We start from the raw sequence: 16,395 nt of genomic DNA, 5'->3' as shown, positions 1-16,395 counted from the left end.
AATGTAAATATCTGGTCATAATTCAAGTTGAGGTTACGGCCAAACGGGCCTCGTGCTAAATCATGACGTTCCCCATTAGCTTTGGCTAACCTGATGGATTTTTGTGCGCTAATTGTTGGCACGCTACCGCGCCAAACCAAAATGGTGACCATGGTAAATATTCCACCCACTTAAGTTAAAGTCAGCCCGTTAGCGCCGTCTCAACGTGAACAATCGTATTGAAGCACTGCAGGCTCACAGAGTAGCTAGCTGCTAGTGGAACTGTACTCTCTGGATGATTGTTTTCAGGGCTTTCTACTCTGTTACCTTTAGTTAAATTAAATAGTTTGGGTTCAGATAAAACCCTTTTTTTGCTGGAAGCCCTGTGAGCTCTTTCATTTCCTCTCGAGGTCAACTCTCCAGTATTTGTTCCTTTTGTCAATATTGGATTCTGGCATTGTACAACGCGTTTTGAATCAGCCTACAACTGAAAATCTGCTGTTTTTTACGTGGACGGCAAAAAAAACAACAAATGGACGATTGGTTCGACTTTAAGTGCAAATCCCCAAAAACAATACTACAAAAGGCATGCGTTAAAGTTGCTTTGTCCTTATGTGGTTCCACTGTATGACCCGGTCAATGGTGGAAAGGCTTATGCTGTTAGTGCCTTGAAATATTTCCTGGTCTTCAATAATGCGGGTTTGAATCTCCCTCAAAGTGATGGCATTACTGCCAATCATCATATTTACCACGGCAGTCTCCTGCTCAGCAGTGAGCAATCGCCGCCTGCCTCCAATGGATGGCTGCCTCTCAGTTCTGTAAAAATGACCATTACTGATTTATGCAGTATTTTGTTGTAAAAACTATACAGCATACGGTGGATATTCAGTCTATATGTACTGCAACATTACTGTGCATGTACTGTGATACAATACATAGTGACAATGAGGCAAATTACCCGTTTTCCCTCCTGAAAGTACAATGGATGCAACTGTGAAACGGCTTAAGTTTGTCTGGACTAGTCGGCCGGCTTCTTTCATTGTCCTCCCATGGACCACCACATGATGAACGACAGTGGCACGGATTTCATCAGAACTTACTTGTCTTTGCTGTCCTCTTCCTCTCCCTCTCTCTAGTCTCTCAACCTCTGCTTGGTTGGGATCCATTGTTCCAAAGGACATGAGCATGCCTCTAATCTCTTTTTATTGACCTCCAATTCTAAATGGTGTGTTAACAATTTTCAGGCTGAGTGTTTTCATCTTGAGAAGGGTGTGGTCTCTGAGTTCATGTTGTGATAACTTGAGTTCATTATATTGAGAGCATGTGTTTGCTGAATGAACACGTAGTGCAATGAATGATTGATGTGGTCACTTTTGTGTAAGGCTTTGCAGAAAGTGTTTGGAATATTGAGACATGTGCGGTGTGGACACAGGTGAATTGTGTATTTGGTTACGGGAAATGTGTGTGTGCTTCAGGGAATGACGAAAAGGTTTGGGTGTTTGTGCCACAGGAACCAGGTTTTGTGTTTAACAATCGAGAAAAACTGTAATGGAAGATGATTGGAGGAAGCATATTGGCACTTTGATTACAGTTGATATGAAATTCAGTCACCAGAAATTGCAATGGCGTGCAAGCAGACAAACAATGAGTGAATTATTCCTTAAACTAGTTCTGTAGTTTCATGAAAGTTTTTAAAAAAGTTATAAATGAACTTTAAGCAACCCAGAACGAAATGATAAAATCTCAACATGAACGTTATTTTAGTCGACAGACCAGAAACCCATCGAGGGGACTGGAAGTGCAAAGAAAAATGCATTTCTGAGTTATGGTCGTCATTCATGCAGCATTCCAAAAGCCTGATAGAAGTATCAAACCACCGGTTAAAAGTCACCAGTGGACAGGAAACTAATTACAAAAATAAATGTCTTAAATAAAAACTCCCCACTGTTCAATTCCAATACCTAATGAATAAATATTTTGTATTTCTCCCTTGCCGGTTGTATTTCTTGAATGGCCGCCAACTGGCATTATGAACAGTGTATTAAATATAGGGAGGTGATGGGGAGTGAGGCAGCAGGACAATGCAGATGAAGTCAGACACGTGAAAAGCTCCGTGTCTAGGATGTGAGGAGTCATCGGCAGACTGTACTGTTTTTGCCTCCGTGTGTGTGTGTGTGTGTGTGTGTGAACGTGTGTGTGTGTGTTGGCAGGACGTCCTCCAGCACAAGTTTCTCCTTCCTTCCTCCTGTAAGGCTGAGGCACCAGGTCAGCTGGCACCAACACACAAACAGGACAAAACCTTTTTCTTTTTTTTTTAAGAGCAAACCAATGAAACACACACAGACTATTTGTATTTATTATTCTATACATTTTAATGGAAATATTTACTGACAATTGTTAAATAATTCCTCTCGCCACTCCTACAGAGGTGTGAAGGATCACTGTACAGTAAGCTTTTTCACAGTATTTCTTACAGTATTTACAGCCTCCATCTCCGCCGTCTCCTCTCGCAGTCGGATGAGCACATTTAAAGTCTGCCGGCAGAACGCTGGGTCCCTTTAGACAGCGCTCGAAGCACTTTACAAAAAGTAAATATCAGCTTACAAACGAAGGGAAGAAAAAAACAACAAAAAAAAATCTGTTATCTGTACAGTGTTTCTCAAAATTAAGTTAATACACTCAACACACAAAAAATAGTTAATCTCAAATGAACTGCAGTGCAAACCCTCTGAAGCTTACCATTTGGTATTATTAGAAAGGAACAAAAGAAAAAGTGCGAAATGCAACGTTAGATGCACCCAATAAATAAACCCTGTTAAAACGGCTTCAAAACACCACGTGAGGCCTAAAAAGAAAGCGGGTGAAGACGTTGGCGGCCGGCTTGGAACAAGAGATTCGGACGTCTGGGACACTGGAGGTCGCATCGGGCTTCAAACAGGCCGTCAGTGACTTCACTGGATGCCAACGCCAACTTCTCGTTTGGCTCGTGTTCACCTTACCCACCGTGTGATAGTGTCACTCGTACCATGAAACAAGATTTAGTCGGATATATTTTGGAGGTATATCCGCATATAGTATGCAACAGAGGCAAACACATGCAAGGTCAAGTGACATCATTTATTTTAACGCAGTTTTTTTTTTTTTTTTGAATAGCTTCTGGCCAGACAACAGATGTCAAGGCAGCGATCTCCATGGCTACCGAGCAGACTCCATCTTCTGTCTGCAGCAGGCGCCGGCTCGCCATCACGGCAGTTTGTGGAAAACTGTTAAAAAATAAATCCTTTTTAATGAACTTTGTTTGTGCTGTTCCAGCGCTTTGCATGGTGGGATACAGTAAGTAGACGAGGTAGACTATTCTGATGAATACTGGTCCATTTTTTTGGACAAACCAGGACATCTGGGTATTTTTTGGCATAACTGTATATTCTGCTTTGTTTGCTACATTTCGGCCAAATCAGTACACACTGCAGGCAAAGTATGTAGTTTGAGTGAAGCCCATGTGATGCGAAAGCTCCCAAAAAAAAAGCTAGCAAGTGAACCTTGAGTTGAAATCAATTAATTCAATGTCGTTGTCCAGTTTCTGCTTACTGAACACTTCGTACTGGTCTGATTTCTTACTTTGCTGCAGTCACGTAGATGTGTACTCTGTACACGGTGACATCACTGTGGAGTATGTCCATCGATGCTGGGTGGAGCAATAGACTTGAAACACTCACCTAATGGAGGCAGTTAGAAACGCTGCTGTTTTTACTCTTTAAAGACGTGTCCATCGTTCTGGGTGACAGAAGTTTATGTTTTGAATTGTGATGGCCTGTTCCCTCTAACATACTGCGTGTTACTAGGGTCCATGTGTTTTTAAGTGCTAGGATAACGTCACTTTAGTAGTTTCACAGTGTGTGTGTGTGTGTGTGTGTGTATGTGTGTGACACATGTTGAAGCCTTCGGAATAAACGCTGGACTAAAATATTTCGGTACCAAACCGTTTGGTGCAACATGAATACAACACAGTGGGTAGGGTGACCAACGGGCCGAACGGCTGCTGAGAGATCAGCCCACTTCTAAAAGAGGGCAAAGTTTCCAAAGGACGAACTGGATCCTGTGTGGAATGTGTTTTCAGTTCAACCCTACATTTAGCTCGTAACACCACTGGCTGCTCCTGCGTCCATAAACTAAATAAACCTGACCCTTCTCGCTTAAAAATAAAAAAATAATCCCAAACTGTGTCACCAGATTGAGTTCCATTCAGGTTCAGTGTCCTCACGTGGATGGAGAAATTCATCAAGTGCAAACTGCCTTTTTTTTTCTCCTATCAAGGCTGAATTCCTACAAGGGTATTAGGATTGTGCACTCAAGCAGCAAATTCACTAATTTGGCATTTGTCTGAAAATCTAAACAGATTACTCCACTATTAGTTCACTAAAACAAGGGCCTGAAATAAAAAGTGCACATGCGTCGTCATACGAGCACCCTTCCGCTGAGAGACCCTCAGACCGTCTTGAACACACTTTCTCAGGGTCAACTGTTCTGACTTGAAACCATCAGTCGGCGTCCCTTCGGCCGCCGCTCACTCGGTAAATTATTAAGCCCATCATGTTATATGAAACCTGCAGCGGCGGACAAAAGGTCAGGGCTCCGTGTCTCCCCCTGTCGGGTGTCCGGGGAGCATGTGGGTGACTGAGAGGACACACGGCTGAACGGCTTCAGAGGACGAGAGGAGCCGGAGCCCACATTCACGAATGAGTTGCGTTTTGCGAATCGAGTTTAAGGCCAACGGAATGAAAACAGGAAGTTAAATCTGAGTTCTCAAACTACCGAGGACAAAAAGGAGTGAGTGAGTAAAGGGCCGATCTGTGCTTATTAAAGGGCCCGCCCCTCCGCTGACTGACACGCGACACAATCAGTGTACTGGCAATGCTCACCACGGTCGTCTGTCTCCTGTAGCTCTGATAGTCGAAATAACTATATAATACAAATTATATAATAATATAGTTACATTTCAAGCAAAACCTGTGAGAAAATGCCTATCAAGCATCAAATGTGTCGAGTAGCAGGATGTCTTTGTCAAAAATGATTGTGACTAAATAGTTATTTTGGGCTCTGCAAAGTTCTGATGAGCATTTTTTCACAATTTTTGTTTGAATGCGCTTCATCGGTTAAACAATCATTTGGGCTTTCAACTCCCATCAATGTCATGACTCGACGCTCAGAGCAACGGAGGTAGTAGAGAGCGAGAAAGTCCTTTTCAAGGGTGGGAAAGAGAGTTTGGTGGATGGGTCAACCCAACACGGGGGCGTTTGTGTCCCAAGTGAGGCCAAAAGTCTATGCGTGTATTATTATTTTTGACCAATAGCGTTATGTAACGCTACGTCACCGGGTCACATGGTGTTGCATCTCAAACTCAAGTTACAAAACTAAAGTAACATTTTTGTGTTTTTTTTCCCACCCTAACCAAGTAGTTTGGTTGCCTTCAGTTAACCGTGACAGCTTAACTCCGTTAGCTACGTGTTACAGCAACACACGGACCGTGTGCATCAAGAGGAGATCACTTTGGTGTTTTTTCTCTGGTGTTGCCACGTGACATGTTTCTCCATCCAAGTAAAAGCCGATATCGCGTTAGCAACACTTCCTGCCTCTTCTTGAAAGCCACCCTCGACCCGATCTCAAATCTGTGATGTGAATGGAGGACAGTGTGTGGGGCTTGAGAGGACAGGTGCTGCTGCCTCAATCCCAACAGATAAAAAAACCTAACAAACTGGGGTGGGAGGAGATCAGGGGGAGAACATGCAGGAGGGCATTAGGAACAGAGGAGGGGTGGGTGGTGGTTTTAGGGGGTGACGGAGGTTGTGATTTTCCAAGCGGTCTGGAATGTCTAAATGGAAAGTTAAACAGAGCGATTCACTGCAACCATAAAAGTCAAGTAGGTGGAAAACGCTCAGAGTGACGTAACCACAGGTCCCCTCGTTTTCTTTACCCAGCATCCACCTCCCCTCTGCTGCTTCGCATCTTCCTAATTCAACACGAAGCAACGCTCACTAAAGCGACCGTGAAGCCGACCTGAGATGTTAAATAATCCGTCTTCACGCGTATAAATAAATGCACGTTCAGCTACTCTCTAGCACCGATTGCTAGAACACAACAGTGACGCAACCTTCAGCGAGTCCTTGAAAAGCTTTTCCTTCTGCGGTTCCTCGGGTGGTCGGTCGCTCCGAGGGGAAAAGTCTGCTGGCACACTGAAAAGTTCTCTTCACATTTCTACAGCAGCAGCAGTGGCAGCAGCTCGCTCGGAGTGACTACAAGAGGAACTGACAGAAGCTAAAAAAAAAAAAAAGAGAGAAAAAATATATATTTCAATCATGAGGAAAGACCACAGAGTACCCTCACCCCTAGTGTTTGATGCACAGGTGATTTCTGGGAAGTGCAGTGCAAAAAAAAAACACAAAAAAAACGCAGCTACGAGCACTTAGCATCAAAGATGGAGGGTAAAATAATAAAATACAAATTAAATAATTAAAATACCTGCAGATAGGGAGGAGGAATGCTCTCACTCACACACCACTTGCAAAAATGGAAAGAATTTCAGTTTGTAATATTAGTTTCGAACCATAATGATGCCATGGCATGGAGCCATAGATACAACGCACAACGGGCTACCTGTCAGTGTCGGCATCGAACTCCTCATAAGGCGTCTCGTCCCTCTTTCCACCTTCATTACCAGGCGCTGTGGACCATTTCTCCACCCTAAAGTCAAGACGGCTGCGCTCACTACGCCTTGTTCAGTTGCACCGAAGAGGGAATTGCAAGACGCCGGGGTAAATTAAGATACACAAACATACGCACGACATACACTCTGTCCCACGTGGGACCCCCGTGGAAGGTCTATCATTCTCGAGCTAGAGCGCGGAGCTAAGTTGGAGCGACGAAGGGGCGGCCGCTGCTTGTTGGAGACAAAAAAAAAAGACAGAATGCCGGTGCAGAGCGGGCAGCGGTCCGTCAGCAGCTGGTCCACGCGGAGAAGAGTTCCCAGCTTTAAAAACAACACAACAACAACCTGTTACACCCTCCCTCCCGTCTTCTCTCCGTCTCCACTCATTCTGGGATCTGCAGGGCCATGACCGCAGGTTTGGTCTCGAAGTACTGGTTGAAACGCAGCACGGCGTACCTGCAGACAGAAGAGCAAAGAGGCGCTGAAGCGCAGGAGGAGGAATCTGGCCTCCAGCTTGAATTCCCCTGACTGCGTGTGTGTCTGTGTGTGAATGGAAACTAGAACAACAGTTCAGCTGTTGTGCATGTTTTTTTTTTCAAAATAAGAGGACAAAATATGTTGTGCTGACATGTTGATACAAAACGTCTTCTTTCTACAGAAGAAGTTGATTTATTTGTCCCTTTTTTTTTACAGTTGACATTTGAGGACCCATCGAGGCCCGCCTCTAAATCACGAGACCGCTTGTAGTGCCCGTCCACGCGTACGCACCAATCAAGTTACGGTACCGACATAGTGAGAAGCACTAATGTAGGGGGCGCTGTCCTAAATACAAAGCGACAAAGCAGCATTCATTCAGAACTTACGTAAACATCAACAAACGCATACACACATACACAGCGAGTACGATGGTGCTGTGTCCTGACGAGTACCTGATGTTTGCTGGTCGGGTTCAGGTATTGATTGGTGCATATTTTTTCCAGTGTGTGTGTGTGTGTGTGTGTGTGTGTGTGTGTGTGTGTGTGTGTGTGTTACAAGCTTGTGAGCAGCAAGTATTACGTGGTACGGAGGCTCACAAGATAAATGAACTTGGCTTTTGGTTTCAGTCTTTTATAATGCTTCGTTTAACCCACACGGACAGATTCCTTTCAGTCACACAGTCCGACCTATCACTTATGTAATGCCCTACTGGGAGGGGGTTTGCCACACGCAGCTCTAAATCGTCCACCCACCCACACCCCCACACACACACACACACACACACACGACTTACCCGAGGAAGTCAAAGTCGATGGAGGAGTATTTTGCCTGGATGAGCGCCCAGAAGCCCCAAAAGAAGTGAGAAGCCTTAAGAGAGACATGAATCAGAGGTCAGGTGACACAAAGTATTGTAAAACACTAGTGTGTGTGTATGTGTGTGTTTGCATACAAAAAATTCCTCCTCACCAGCGCAAACTTGTTGACCTGGACGTAGAGCGTCTCCAGCTCTCGCGGGCTGACCTCCTCCGTTTTCTTGGTGAAGAGTTTGTACGCCTGCAGGTAAACTTTGAGCCAGTCCATCTGCATCTCCCGACTGGGATACAGCCCGTAGTCCAGCTCCGCCATTCCTGACCAAACACAATGACACGCACAGTTGTACGATAAGCCGCGGATGAGTGTGGATACAACCTTAAAAAAACAAAAACACAACAAGGTTTTTGACAAACCTGCGAATTCATTGAAGTGGTTGCCGATGTCGAAGGCCTGGTAGTTGTAGCTGGAGTATTCATAGTCGATGAAGCGGACGTGACCTGGGAGATGACAAGGGGACGCTGGCAATGTGAAGAGTGTAATGCTGCGCTGGCTCAATTAGGTAAAAAGTTCAGTATTTCCACTCGTAGTCCGTAAAAATAAATAAATTAGGAAGTAGGAGGAAGTCTGTGTTTGAAAGTAACAAGTATCAGATTTAATTCCAAAGCTAATCAAACTAGCCTATGCTTTGTGAAACTGAGTTTTTAAGTTGGCGGTCTCTCATCCCGCAGCAAACACAGAGGAGCCTACCTTCTTTTTCGTTGTGGATGATGTTCTTGCAGAGCAGGTCATTGTGGCAGAGCACCACAGGGGAGCCCAGATTGGAGAGATGCTCCTTCATCCACGCCATCTCCTGCTCCAGCACCGCCTTGCTGGGAACCTCCTGCTGGATCCTGGAGGGGGAGACAGGTAAGCTTTGTTTTTCTATTTTCTTCTTATAAAACACAGATAAACACAGTTTTCTCCTCTCGGACTGTCGTGACAAATATGCAAACACTTGTTTAGCAGCCGAGACGAGCTTGTGGGATTTTTGCCACCGACACGCGTTGGTCCCGAACCCCTCGTTTCCTTTACCCAGCATCCACCTCTGCTGCTTCTTATCTTCCTAATTCCTAAGCAACGCTCACTAAAGCAACAGGAAAGTTTTCTTCACATTTATGACGCACGCCTACTGAACATTCACACGTCTAACCTGCGTTCGGCCCCCGGTCATGTGACCCAAGTGGCCCAATGAGCTCGTGAAGAAAGGGTTAAGCAGCCAGCCGGACTGCCGTGCCGAGCAGAGACCCCTGTAATGGGCTTATGGGGCTTATTTCAAAATCAGCCTGACAGGCTGGGAGGGAGGGAGGCTGTGTAACACACACATACACACACACCCTCTCCTCGTATAGTTCTACCTGACTGAGTCTCAACGGTTCAATCCCTGCCTGCGGTGTGGTAAAGATATCACACGGAGGGGGCCGGTGTGTTTCGTCATTTCAGCTGAAATGATTCGGTATCACACCAGAATATTTTTTCTTAGCCAGTTTCTAAATCACATTGCAACAAGTGTCTGCCGTCTGGGACCGGGCTGATCTGCGTAACCAAGAAGTAGAGTGACCCGATACACTGAGCTGAGCAAACATCTGCTGGCCCGCCACATGCCCCTGACTCCTTAATCCAGTCGGCTATTATTGTTACAGTTACATAAGCCACATGCTGGATTTAATAGCCATCAGAACAAAGATATCAGCTGTGGCCGGGCAGCTGGCCAGGTTATGAAACGTTCTGCCTTTTGAGGCGTCCGGTGCCGAGATGGAAAGACAGAGCCGTCTTCAGCCTGAACTCTTTCCCAGAGATGAAAGTTCCATCAAATACTCTGAACGCCGAATGCACCGGCCTCTTACTGCATGTGGAGTCAGAAATTGTTTGGATAGGTCCTAGCAGGTATTAACTCTCAGGTCTACAGTTAGGCCTGGTTGATAATTGTATATGATGATCCATCGTCTTTCAATGGAATCATGTCGTGATGAAATCACGTGTCGAGAACATCGTGAAACACAATTACGCCGTCTCTGACCCGATAACAGCAGGAACGTTATAACTCAAATCTTTGGTGGTGGAACGGCCCACTGTCGATCCGGGAGCTGTCCAGATCCCGCCCTCGTGATTCAGCACCGTGGATTAATTACAAAGTTTAACTAAACCGTCACAGTGTGAAATAAAGTTTCACTGGCGATGAGGACATCTGCATTCATGCTTTTCTAGTCGCCGAGCTCAAAAAATAATAGTTAGAGAGTGTGTGTGTGTCAACCAAAAACTAGCGAGGAGCCGGGTCTCACCTGACGTTAGACGCTTGGTCGGTGAACTCGGTGGCCACGAGGGAGAAGTATTTTCGCATCTTGATCCAGAGGTTGGGTTTGGGGATGCAGCCGTTATGTGCGTGGATGGCGTGGATACGAGCCATCTCCCCGGCTATCAGTCTGAAGGGAGACGAAGAGGTACACAAGGTCATCGCCCTGACTACAGTCAAACATGACTGACAATCCTGATTTAGCATGAAAGTATCAAGAAGTCCCTGGGAAGATTCAACTGAGTACATTGTGTAACACACGGAGCTCATGGGGAAAAGTTTTTAAAAGCCCTGGTATCAGATTTAGCGGTAGTATTGATTGCTTCTGGGACATTGTGATGATCACAAAGTGACTCTCTTGCATGTATTTGCCTCATTTGCTTCCTCCCTGTGAGACGTCTCTACATTGTAAAGTAGTTTGTGGACAATTCAGAGCACAATAGTTCCCGGCTCAGTCTAAATCCAAAGTGGCCGCGCGAGACTATCGTGTTCCCGACCTGCTCAAGAAAGGATCCCTGACGTCCTGCGTCCCGAGCGCATCCCCCTGCATGAACTCGTAGCAGATGCCGTTCTGAAAGGTGCAGTAGAGGCGAGGGGCACAACCGTTAGCATGTAGCACCTAGAGGAGACCCGAGAAATAAAATGAAAATCATCAGATTCAGAGACACTATTCCGTGGATTTTAATTCACAGGAGAGCACGGCTCTTCGGGCTACCTGAAAGCTTTTGAGTTCGTTGTCTCGGTCCACAATCAGCTCTGTTTTGTGCCCGTATACCCGGACCAAGACCACGTCCTCTGGACTCTCCTCCACGTAGCAGCCCACGAGCTTGTTGGTGGTTCCATCGGTGAAGAGCTGGAGGAGGAAGAAAAGACGTGAGGAAGACCCCTGACTGCACAGCACCACTGTGGCTCACAGAAAAAACATCTTGAATGTGTTCTCTGAATCCATCGTCTGTCTTCAGCTCAGAACCAACAGCGCAGACGCCATGCGGCTTTGACCTACATGAGATAAATGTTGTCACGCTGCAGCATTCACTGTCACGTGTGCCTTCGACCACAGAAAACAGGGACCATGCCAAGCTGCTTTGTTTTATTTATACTTTGGATTTTTTTAATGTAATTTTAAAAAAATCAACATTTGATTTGGCAATTCAATCATATAAAAAATAATATATATTAAGTGTGAACTAGACATTGATCTTATATTGGGCCATCCATGTCACTAATGATACAGTTAGCCCACAATAGATTAATTTACTGTGTTGGCGTATTACAGGCTTCACACACACATTTTTACGCTACACGTTAACGGGCTAGTAACTGTTCATAACAGCAACGCAGACCTTGAAAACGCATGCGAGGCCGAGTTCCTACTGTCTGCACGTGTCCTAAATGCAGCACGTTAAAATGCACAGGACTTTGACAAGCATCCAAAGCTCCCACTCGTCCTGAACGCAGCACGGGTGGAGTGGCGGATGCAGTTGGGTCAGTCTAACGTCGTCTTCCCCCGCTGACTGCAGACGGCACCGCTCGACTCATCTGCAGGGCGGCCAACAAGTTAAGGCCGACGCCCCTTTCAAAAATGAAGAGCAAGCAAAAAGAAAGAAATACATCTGTGCTTAAAGCTAAATATCAAATTCACTCCAGTAGAAACCAGCAGCTCCATCCCACTGCAGCGAGCACAATAACATACACCCCCCCCCCAACGCTCACTCGCACATATCTGGCATTCCACACGTGGCTGACCACAAAGATGGGCACGCAGGAATCCTTGTTATGACCACACACCCCCGAGCGTACGCGCCTTTGCCACCACATGACATGATCCTTCTCCCCGCCACACAATGTGCCGCTAAGGCCGGCGATCAATACGTCGACAGACAGCGATAAGCTTGGACCCAGACAGAGGTAAACATTCAGCCTGACGCTTTACTTTTTTTCCCTTTCTTCTCTTCGTTCTATGAGTGAGTGTCCGCTCCGACCACAAAGCCTCTGAGGAGGTGAATCATTTGGCCTTCGGCATGAGAGCGCTGCAAGAGGACACTGTTGCTCTGTTGCTGCTGGCACAGGTTGCTGTTTTCTTGAACTCGATGTGCGATGTTTGGAAATGGAGAGTGTTGTATTCACAGCGATAGCCTTCCTGCCCAGGTGGCGAGGGGGGCGAATCCTGCTGCTCTCAAACACATTAAGCGCTTTCTGCACCCATCAAAACAACAGCCCCCGCTGCTCCAGTACACCCCCTTTCTAAACTCAACACAATAGCACTTTTACATTAATCCTACAATCTCCTCATTGTTTTTTCTGCCATGACCTTGTTGGTGAACAGGTTGCCAGCTGTGCAGCTGCACAACTTCATATGAAGGTCTGTCCGGACAAACGCAGTCACTAAGAAAAAGCTCTGCTGGTCTGGCCTGTAGTGGTCGAGGTAAACACTGTCACAAGCTCAACTGCAGGTGTGTGAGTGTGTATGTGTACAACAAAATCCTCCTCACTAGCACAACCTTGTTGACCTGCAATTAGAGCGTCTTCAGACCTCCTCTGTTTTCTTGGTGAAGAGTTTGTACGCCTGTGTGTGTGTCTGATCCAGAGAGAGCTTGGACAGCGGGCCGTGAACATGTGGTTGGCGTCGACCCACAACTGTCGCACCTGATGTCCAAGACTTTGACCTAACCACTTCACTCTCCCTTGTACTAATTTTACGAGGGTATCATTTGAATGGATGTTTATGTGTGTGTGTCTCTCATTGGCTTGCGGATCGCTTGCTCAGTCTGCGCTGGTCGCACGGCTTGGTGCGTGCCGGCGGCTCAGACATGCTGCCGTGGCAAGCGGGTGAGATCACGCCCTGCATGAAATCAAAGAACACCTGCTGCAAGCAAAACCATACAAATAAGTAATTTTTCTCTACATCTGGGATCAAAAAGGACGGTAGGTATTGTTTGTCTGGAGAACATTTGATACTACTCAGTATCAGTAGCCCTACTGATTATTTTTGTTTTAAATCAAATCAACTAATGTTCCACTCTCAAGAATGACATCTTTACATGTGTAGAACAGAATCTTCAATTACAAATCTTAATATATTCTCAAAAATATGTTTGGTTTATAAATAAGATTCATCAGATCATGAGTGAATCATATCATGTTAACATTACACAAAATGCTGTTGTCCAATTCAATGAGTCCTATCTCTACATGCGATGGGGATGTTCAATGACCGCGTAAACCTGTGGGTCCATTCTTTTAAAACGAGCACTGACTGGCCTTGAGCTCACATCCTCCATAAAAAGGTACAAATGTGTTATTACAAAAATCAATGATGTTGTGTTGCTGCTTTTCTTTCATTATTAAACAGTCCTTCATGAATGCACAAAACACACTACTACGAGCAGCGAGTCCATTTACATCCTGTAAGTGCAGAAGAAAAGGACTTAAATATGCTAATTGTGCTACCATGTCATCGGTGCTGTACTGGTTTTTATTAAACACATGTTTTTGTCCAGTGTATGTTCCTCGGTTACAAACCCCAGACCTAAAACTGATCCTGCTCTTTAATATTAAACTGACAGAGTATAATGTTCAACAGGAGATGCGTAAGAAACTGATGGCAGAATGGCAACCACGGATTAATATGCTACTTTGTAAAGAATGAGAAGTACTTTGGGAAGAGGAGGAACATTTTTTGGATCAATTATTATGTGAATGTGTATAACTTTTGTAACATGTTCTTCTGCTACAATTGGTCACTTGTAAAATGTCAAATCAAATTAAACTGGAAACCAAACAGGGTTACAATACGTCTGGGTTTAGGACTGCTGGTTGGACACTCGGGCTCTAGGGATGCGTTAGCGCAAGAGGGAATCTTATCCCAAGCTAAAGCTCCATCTCCGCCAGCTGTGTTCACCTAAAACATCAAATACATGAATGGCCCAACTTTGAAAGGACTTATTTTGCAGTGTGTCTTTTAACACAAAGCAAGCCACAGATCACAACCCAAAATGTCCCTTTGAAGGCACTACGCCACGCCAACAAGTGTCAACTACTTTCCCAGAGATACTCTAACTGCTGTCCAGAGTGCAAGGTGGCTCACAGATTAAAATGTATTTGCAATTGTTACTTTTAATGTAAATAAGGTACCAGTGGCAAGGTTTAATGTTTGCTTATTATCTATCCTATCTATAAACTAAGTGCATCTCACTATGTAGGACAGAACTGTTGCATCCTTGCAAGGTATTAGTTGTGCACTACGTTATAAATATGTAATACTGTACTGAGAGTAAAAAATAACCTGACAAAGAGCGGCGCGGGACATAATAAAGAAGCGAGGGTGAGCAGCAGTAGAGCAGAGTTCAACCAGCAGCAATGGCGGTGTCCATAAGGTGCGTCTGCTCCAACCATCACGTCACCAGCTGGCCGCCGTGTCCGGGCACTAAAGCCCGCCGCGACTCTCGGCTTCCGTGCTTTATTGGGTGACGTATGCCGTGTACTTCGGAGCGGCCCGTGACAGAAACGAGTCCTTACCCTCCTCTCCAGGTAAACTTACTTGCTGACGTCACGTCAGGCTGCTAGCGTGAGAGTTTCCGCTGACGGAGAGCGTCTCGCTGGCTCAGCAAACGGGTCCATTTTAACGTTGCTCACAACACCGCAAACACATTAAAAACACGAGGCATGCCTTATTTTTCGTCGCCTCGGAGGGAAGTGGAGGTGACGGGGGGTTCCCCGTCGTTTTGTTGACACAATGAACCCCGCCGATAGATAACGGCCCTCCTCCTGGTGATGCTGCGGAGCTGTCAATCTTAACCCTAGCCTAGCACGCGCAGCGCGGCTAGCTTAGCGGATAACGTTACCTTGGTCTTGACGTCGCTCGGGTCCCACGACGGTCTCAGCTCCTTGATGAGCTTCATCGCGCCCTCCGTCACGTTGTGTTCGTCCACGAAAATGGGGATTTTTCGAATTACCGGCGACCCGACGGGCACGTGTATCTGCGTCTCCATCCTGCAGCGGCCGTTTATCTCCAACGCTAATCTCCGAGCCCTTCACGGATCTGTTCTAGAAATTGCAGCATACACCGCGCTGCTTGGTTTATGGAGTCGCTAGAGGCTGGTGTGCTTTTTGGGGTAAATGAGTGAAGTCTGGCTGTGAGAGGTTTGTCTGGCTCGACGGCTGTGGCGGTGACGGTGAAATTTGAAGCAGCGAAGATAATAAACGGTCAAACTGCCGGGTACGGATGCTCGTCGCCGGTTTTCTTGGGAGCAGTCAGCCAACTGTACCATTTCCTCCTACTTGGCTCCGCCCGCCCGGGATCATCCGATTGTACCGCCGGTTGAGACGCACCACAGCCGAGCACGCCCATTTTTCTCCGAGTGTGTCCGAGTGCAGCCGGGAACAGCCGAGTACAAAGAAGCGTTAAAAAAAACTAGAATGTAGGTTTGGAATTTGAATTACTTTGTTTTTAAGGCAAAATAAGTCAGCTATATCATAGCAATTAGGTAACATAGGCACACTAGACTTTAAGAAACCAGAACTAAGAGAAGCTGTTCATTAAATTAGAATTTTTATTATTTATTTTATTATAGAGCAATTCTCCGCCTGTACCTATTGGAAAAAGCAGCTGGCAGGGCAAAGGGTATTTTGAAAAGAAGATGAAGTGAATGTATTACTTAAATGACCATATACATATAATAATACTGTGACCCTGAAAGGCATAGTTTGATATTCTGCAATTTAAATAGCGTAAAGTTGTACTAGAGATAAAATGAGATAAGATCATTAATTATTCCAGCACCACAAGAGACATACAAAGAGCCAAATAAATAAAACAGAACAAACAAGGAGAGATAGTATCACTTAATCCAAAAAATACTTAAATCTACAGGCGAGTAAGGACAAACAGTATAGTAAGCCGGACCTCAGCCAATAAAAGCCTTTCTTAAAAGTCCTTTTTTATAAATGGTTTAAAAAGAAAAATAGTTGTTATACTGCTAGTCCAAATGTTTAGTCTTACCACTGTTGGGTAATTGATATTAGTAGAGAGAGAACAAATACAGCCACCGGATAAATACAACGAGTGAAATCAACAAGATCTCCTTTCTACACT

General features: G+C 45.4%; 1 protein-coding gene across 1 annotated transcript; it reads right to left on the bottom strand.

Moving 5' to 3' along the window:
- Positions 1 to 2,357: 2,357 nt before the first annotated feature.
- etnk2 (ethanolamine kinase 2) lies at positions 2,358 to 15,609 on the bottom strand. Its single transcript, XM_068594387.1, has 9 exons — positions 15,146 to 15,609; positions 11,017 to 11,154; positions 10,799 to 10,920; positions 10,291 to 10,431; positions 8,720 to 8,862; positions 8,386 to 8,469; positions 8,126 to 8,286; positions 7,953 to 8,026; positions 2,358 to 7,138 (listed from the first exon to the last, which is right to left on the bottom strand). The coding sequence occupies exons 1-9, from the start codon at positions 15,290 to 15,292 to the stop codon at positions 7,066 to 7,068; spliced, it is 1,083 nt and encodes a 360-aa protein (XP_068450488.1). The 5' UTR covers positions 15,293 to 15,609; the 3' UTR covers positions 2,358 to 7,065.
- Positions 15,610 to 16,395: the final 786 nt, after the last annotated feature.

This window comes from Clinocottus analis, unplaced genomic scaffold (assembly GCF_023055335.1).
Source record: "Clinocottus analis isolate CAN_PGR_092001 unplaced genomic scaffold, fCliAna1.0.p SCAF_3, whole genome shotgun sequence".
Lineage (NCBI taxonomy): Eukaryota > Metazoa > Chordata > Actinopteri > Perciformes > Cottidae > Clinocottus > Clinocottus analis.
The sequence above is the reverse complement of the archived record's forward strand: the minus strand, read 5'-3'. Positions and strand labels throughout refer to the sequence as shown.

What these genes read in the sequence shown, in the direction of transcription:
- etnk2 (XM_068594387.1), bottom strand. Translation starts at nt 15,292, where the DNA reads ATGGAGACGCAGATACACGTGCCCGTCGGGTCGCCGGTAATTCGAAAA. An exon ending in CGAGCGACGTCAAGACCAAG is followed by an intron (nt 11,155 to 15,145) that starts GTAACGTTATCC and finishes TTCCTCCTCCAG; the next exon opens with CTCTTCACCGATGGAACCAC. An exon ending in ACGAACTCAAAAGCTTTCAG is followed by an intron (nt 10,921 to 11,016) that starts GTAGCCCGAAGA and finishes GGTCTCCTCTAG; the next exon opens with GTGCTACATGCTAACGGTTG.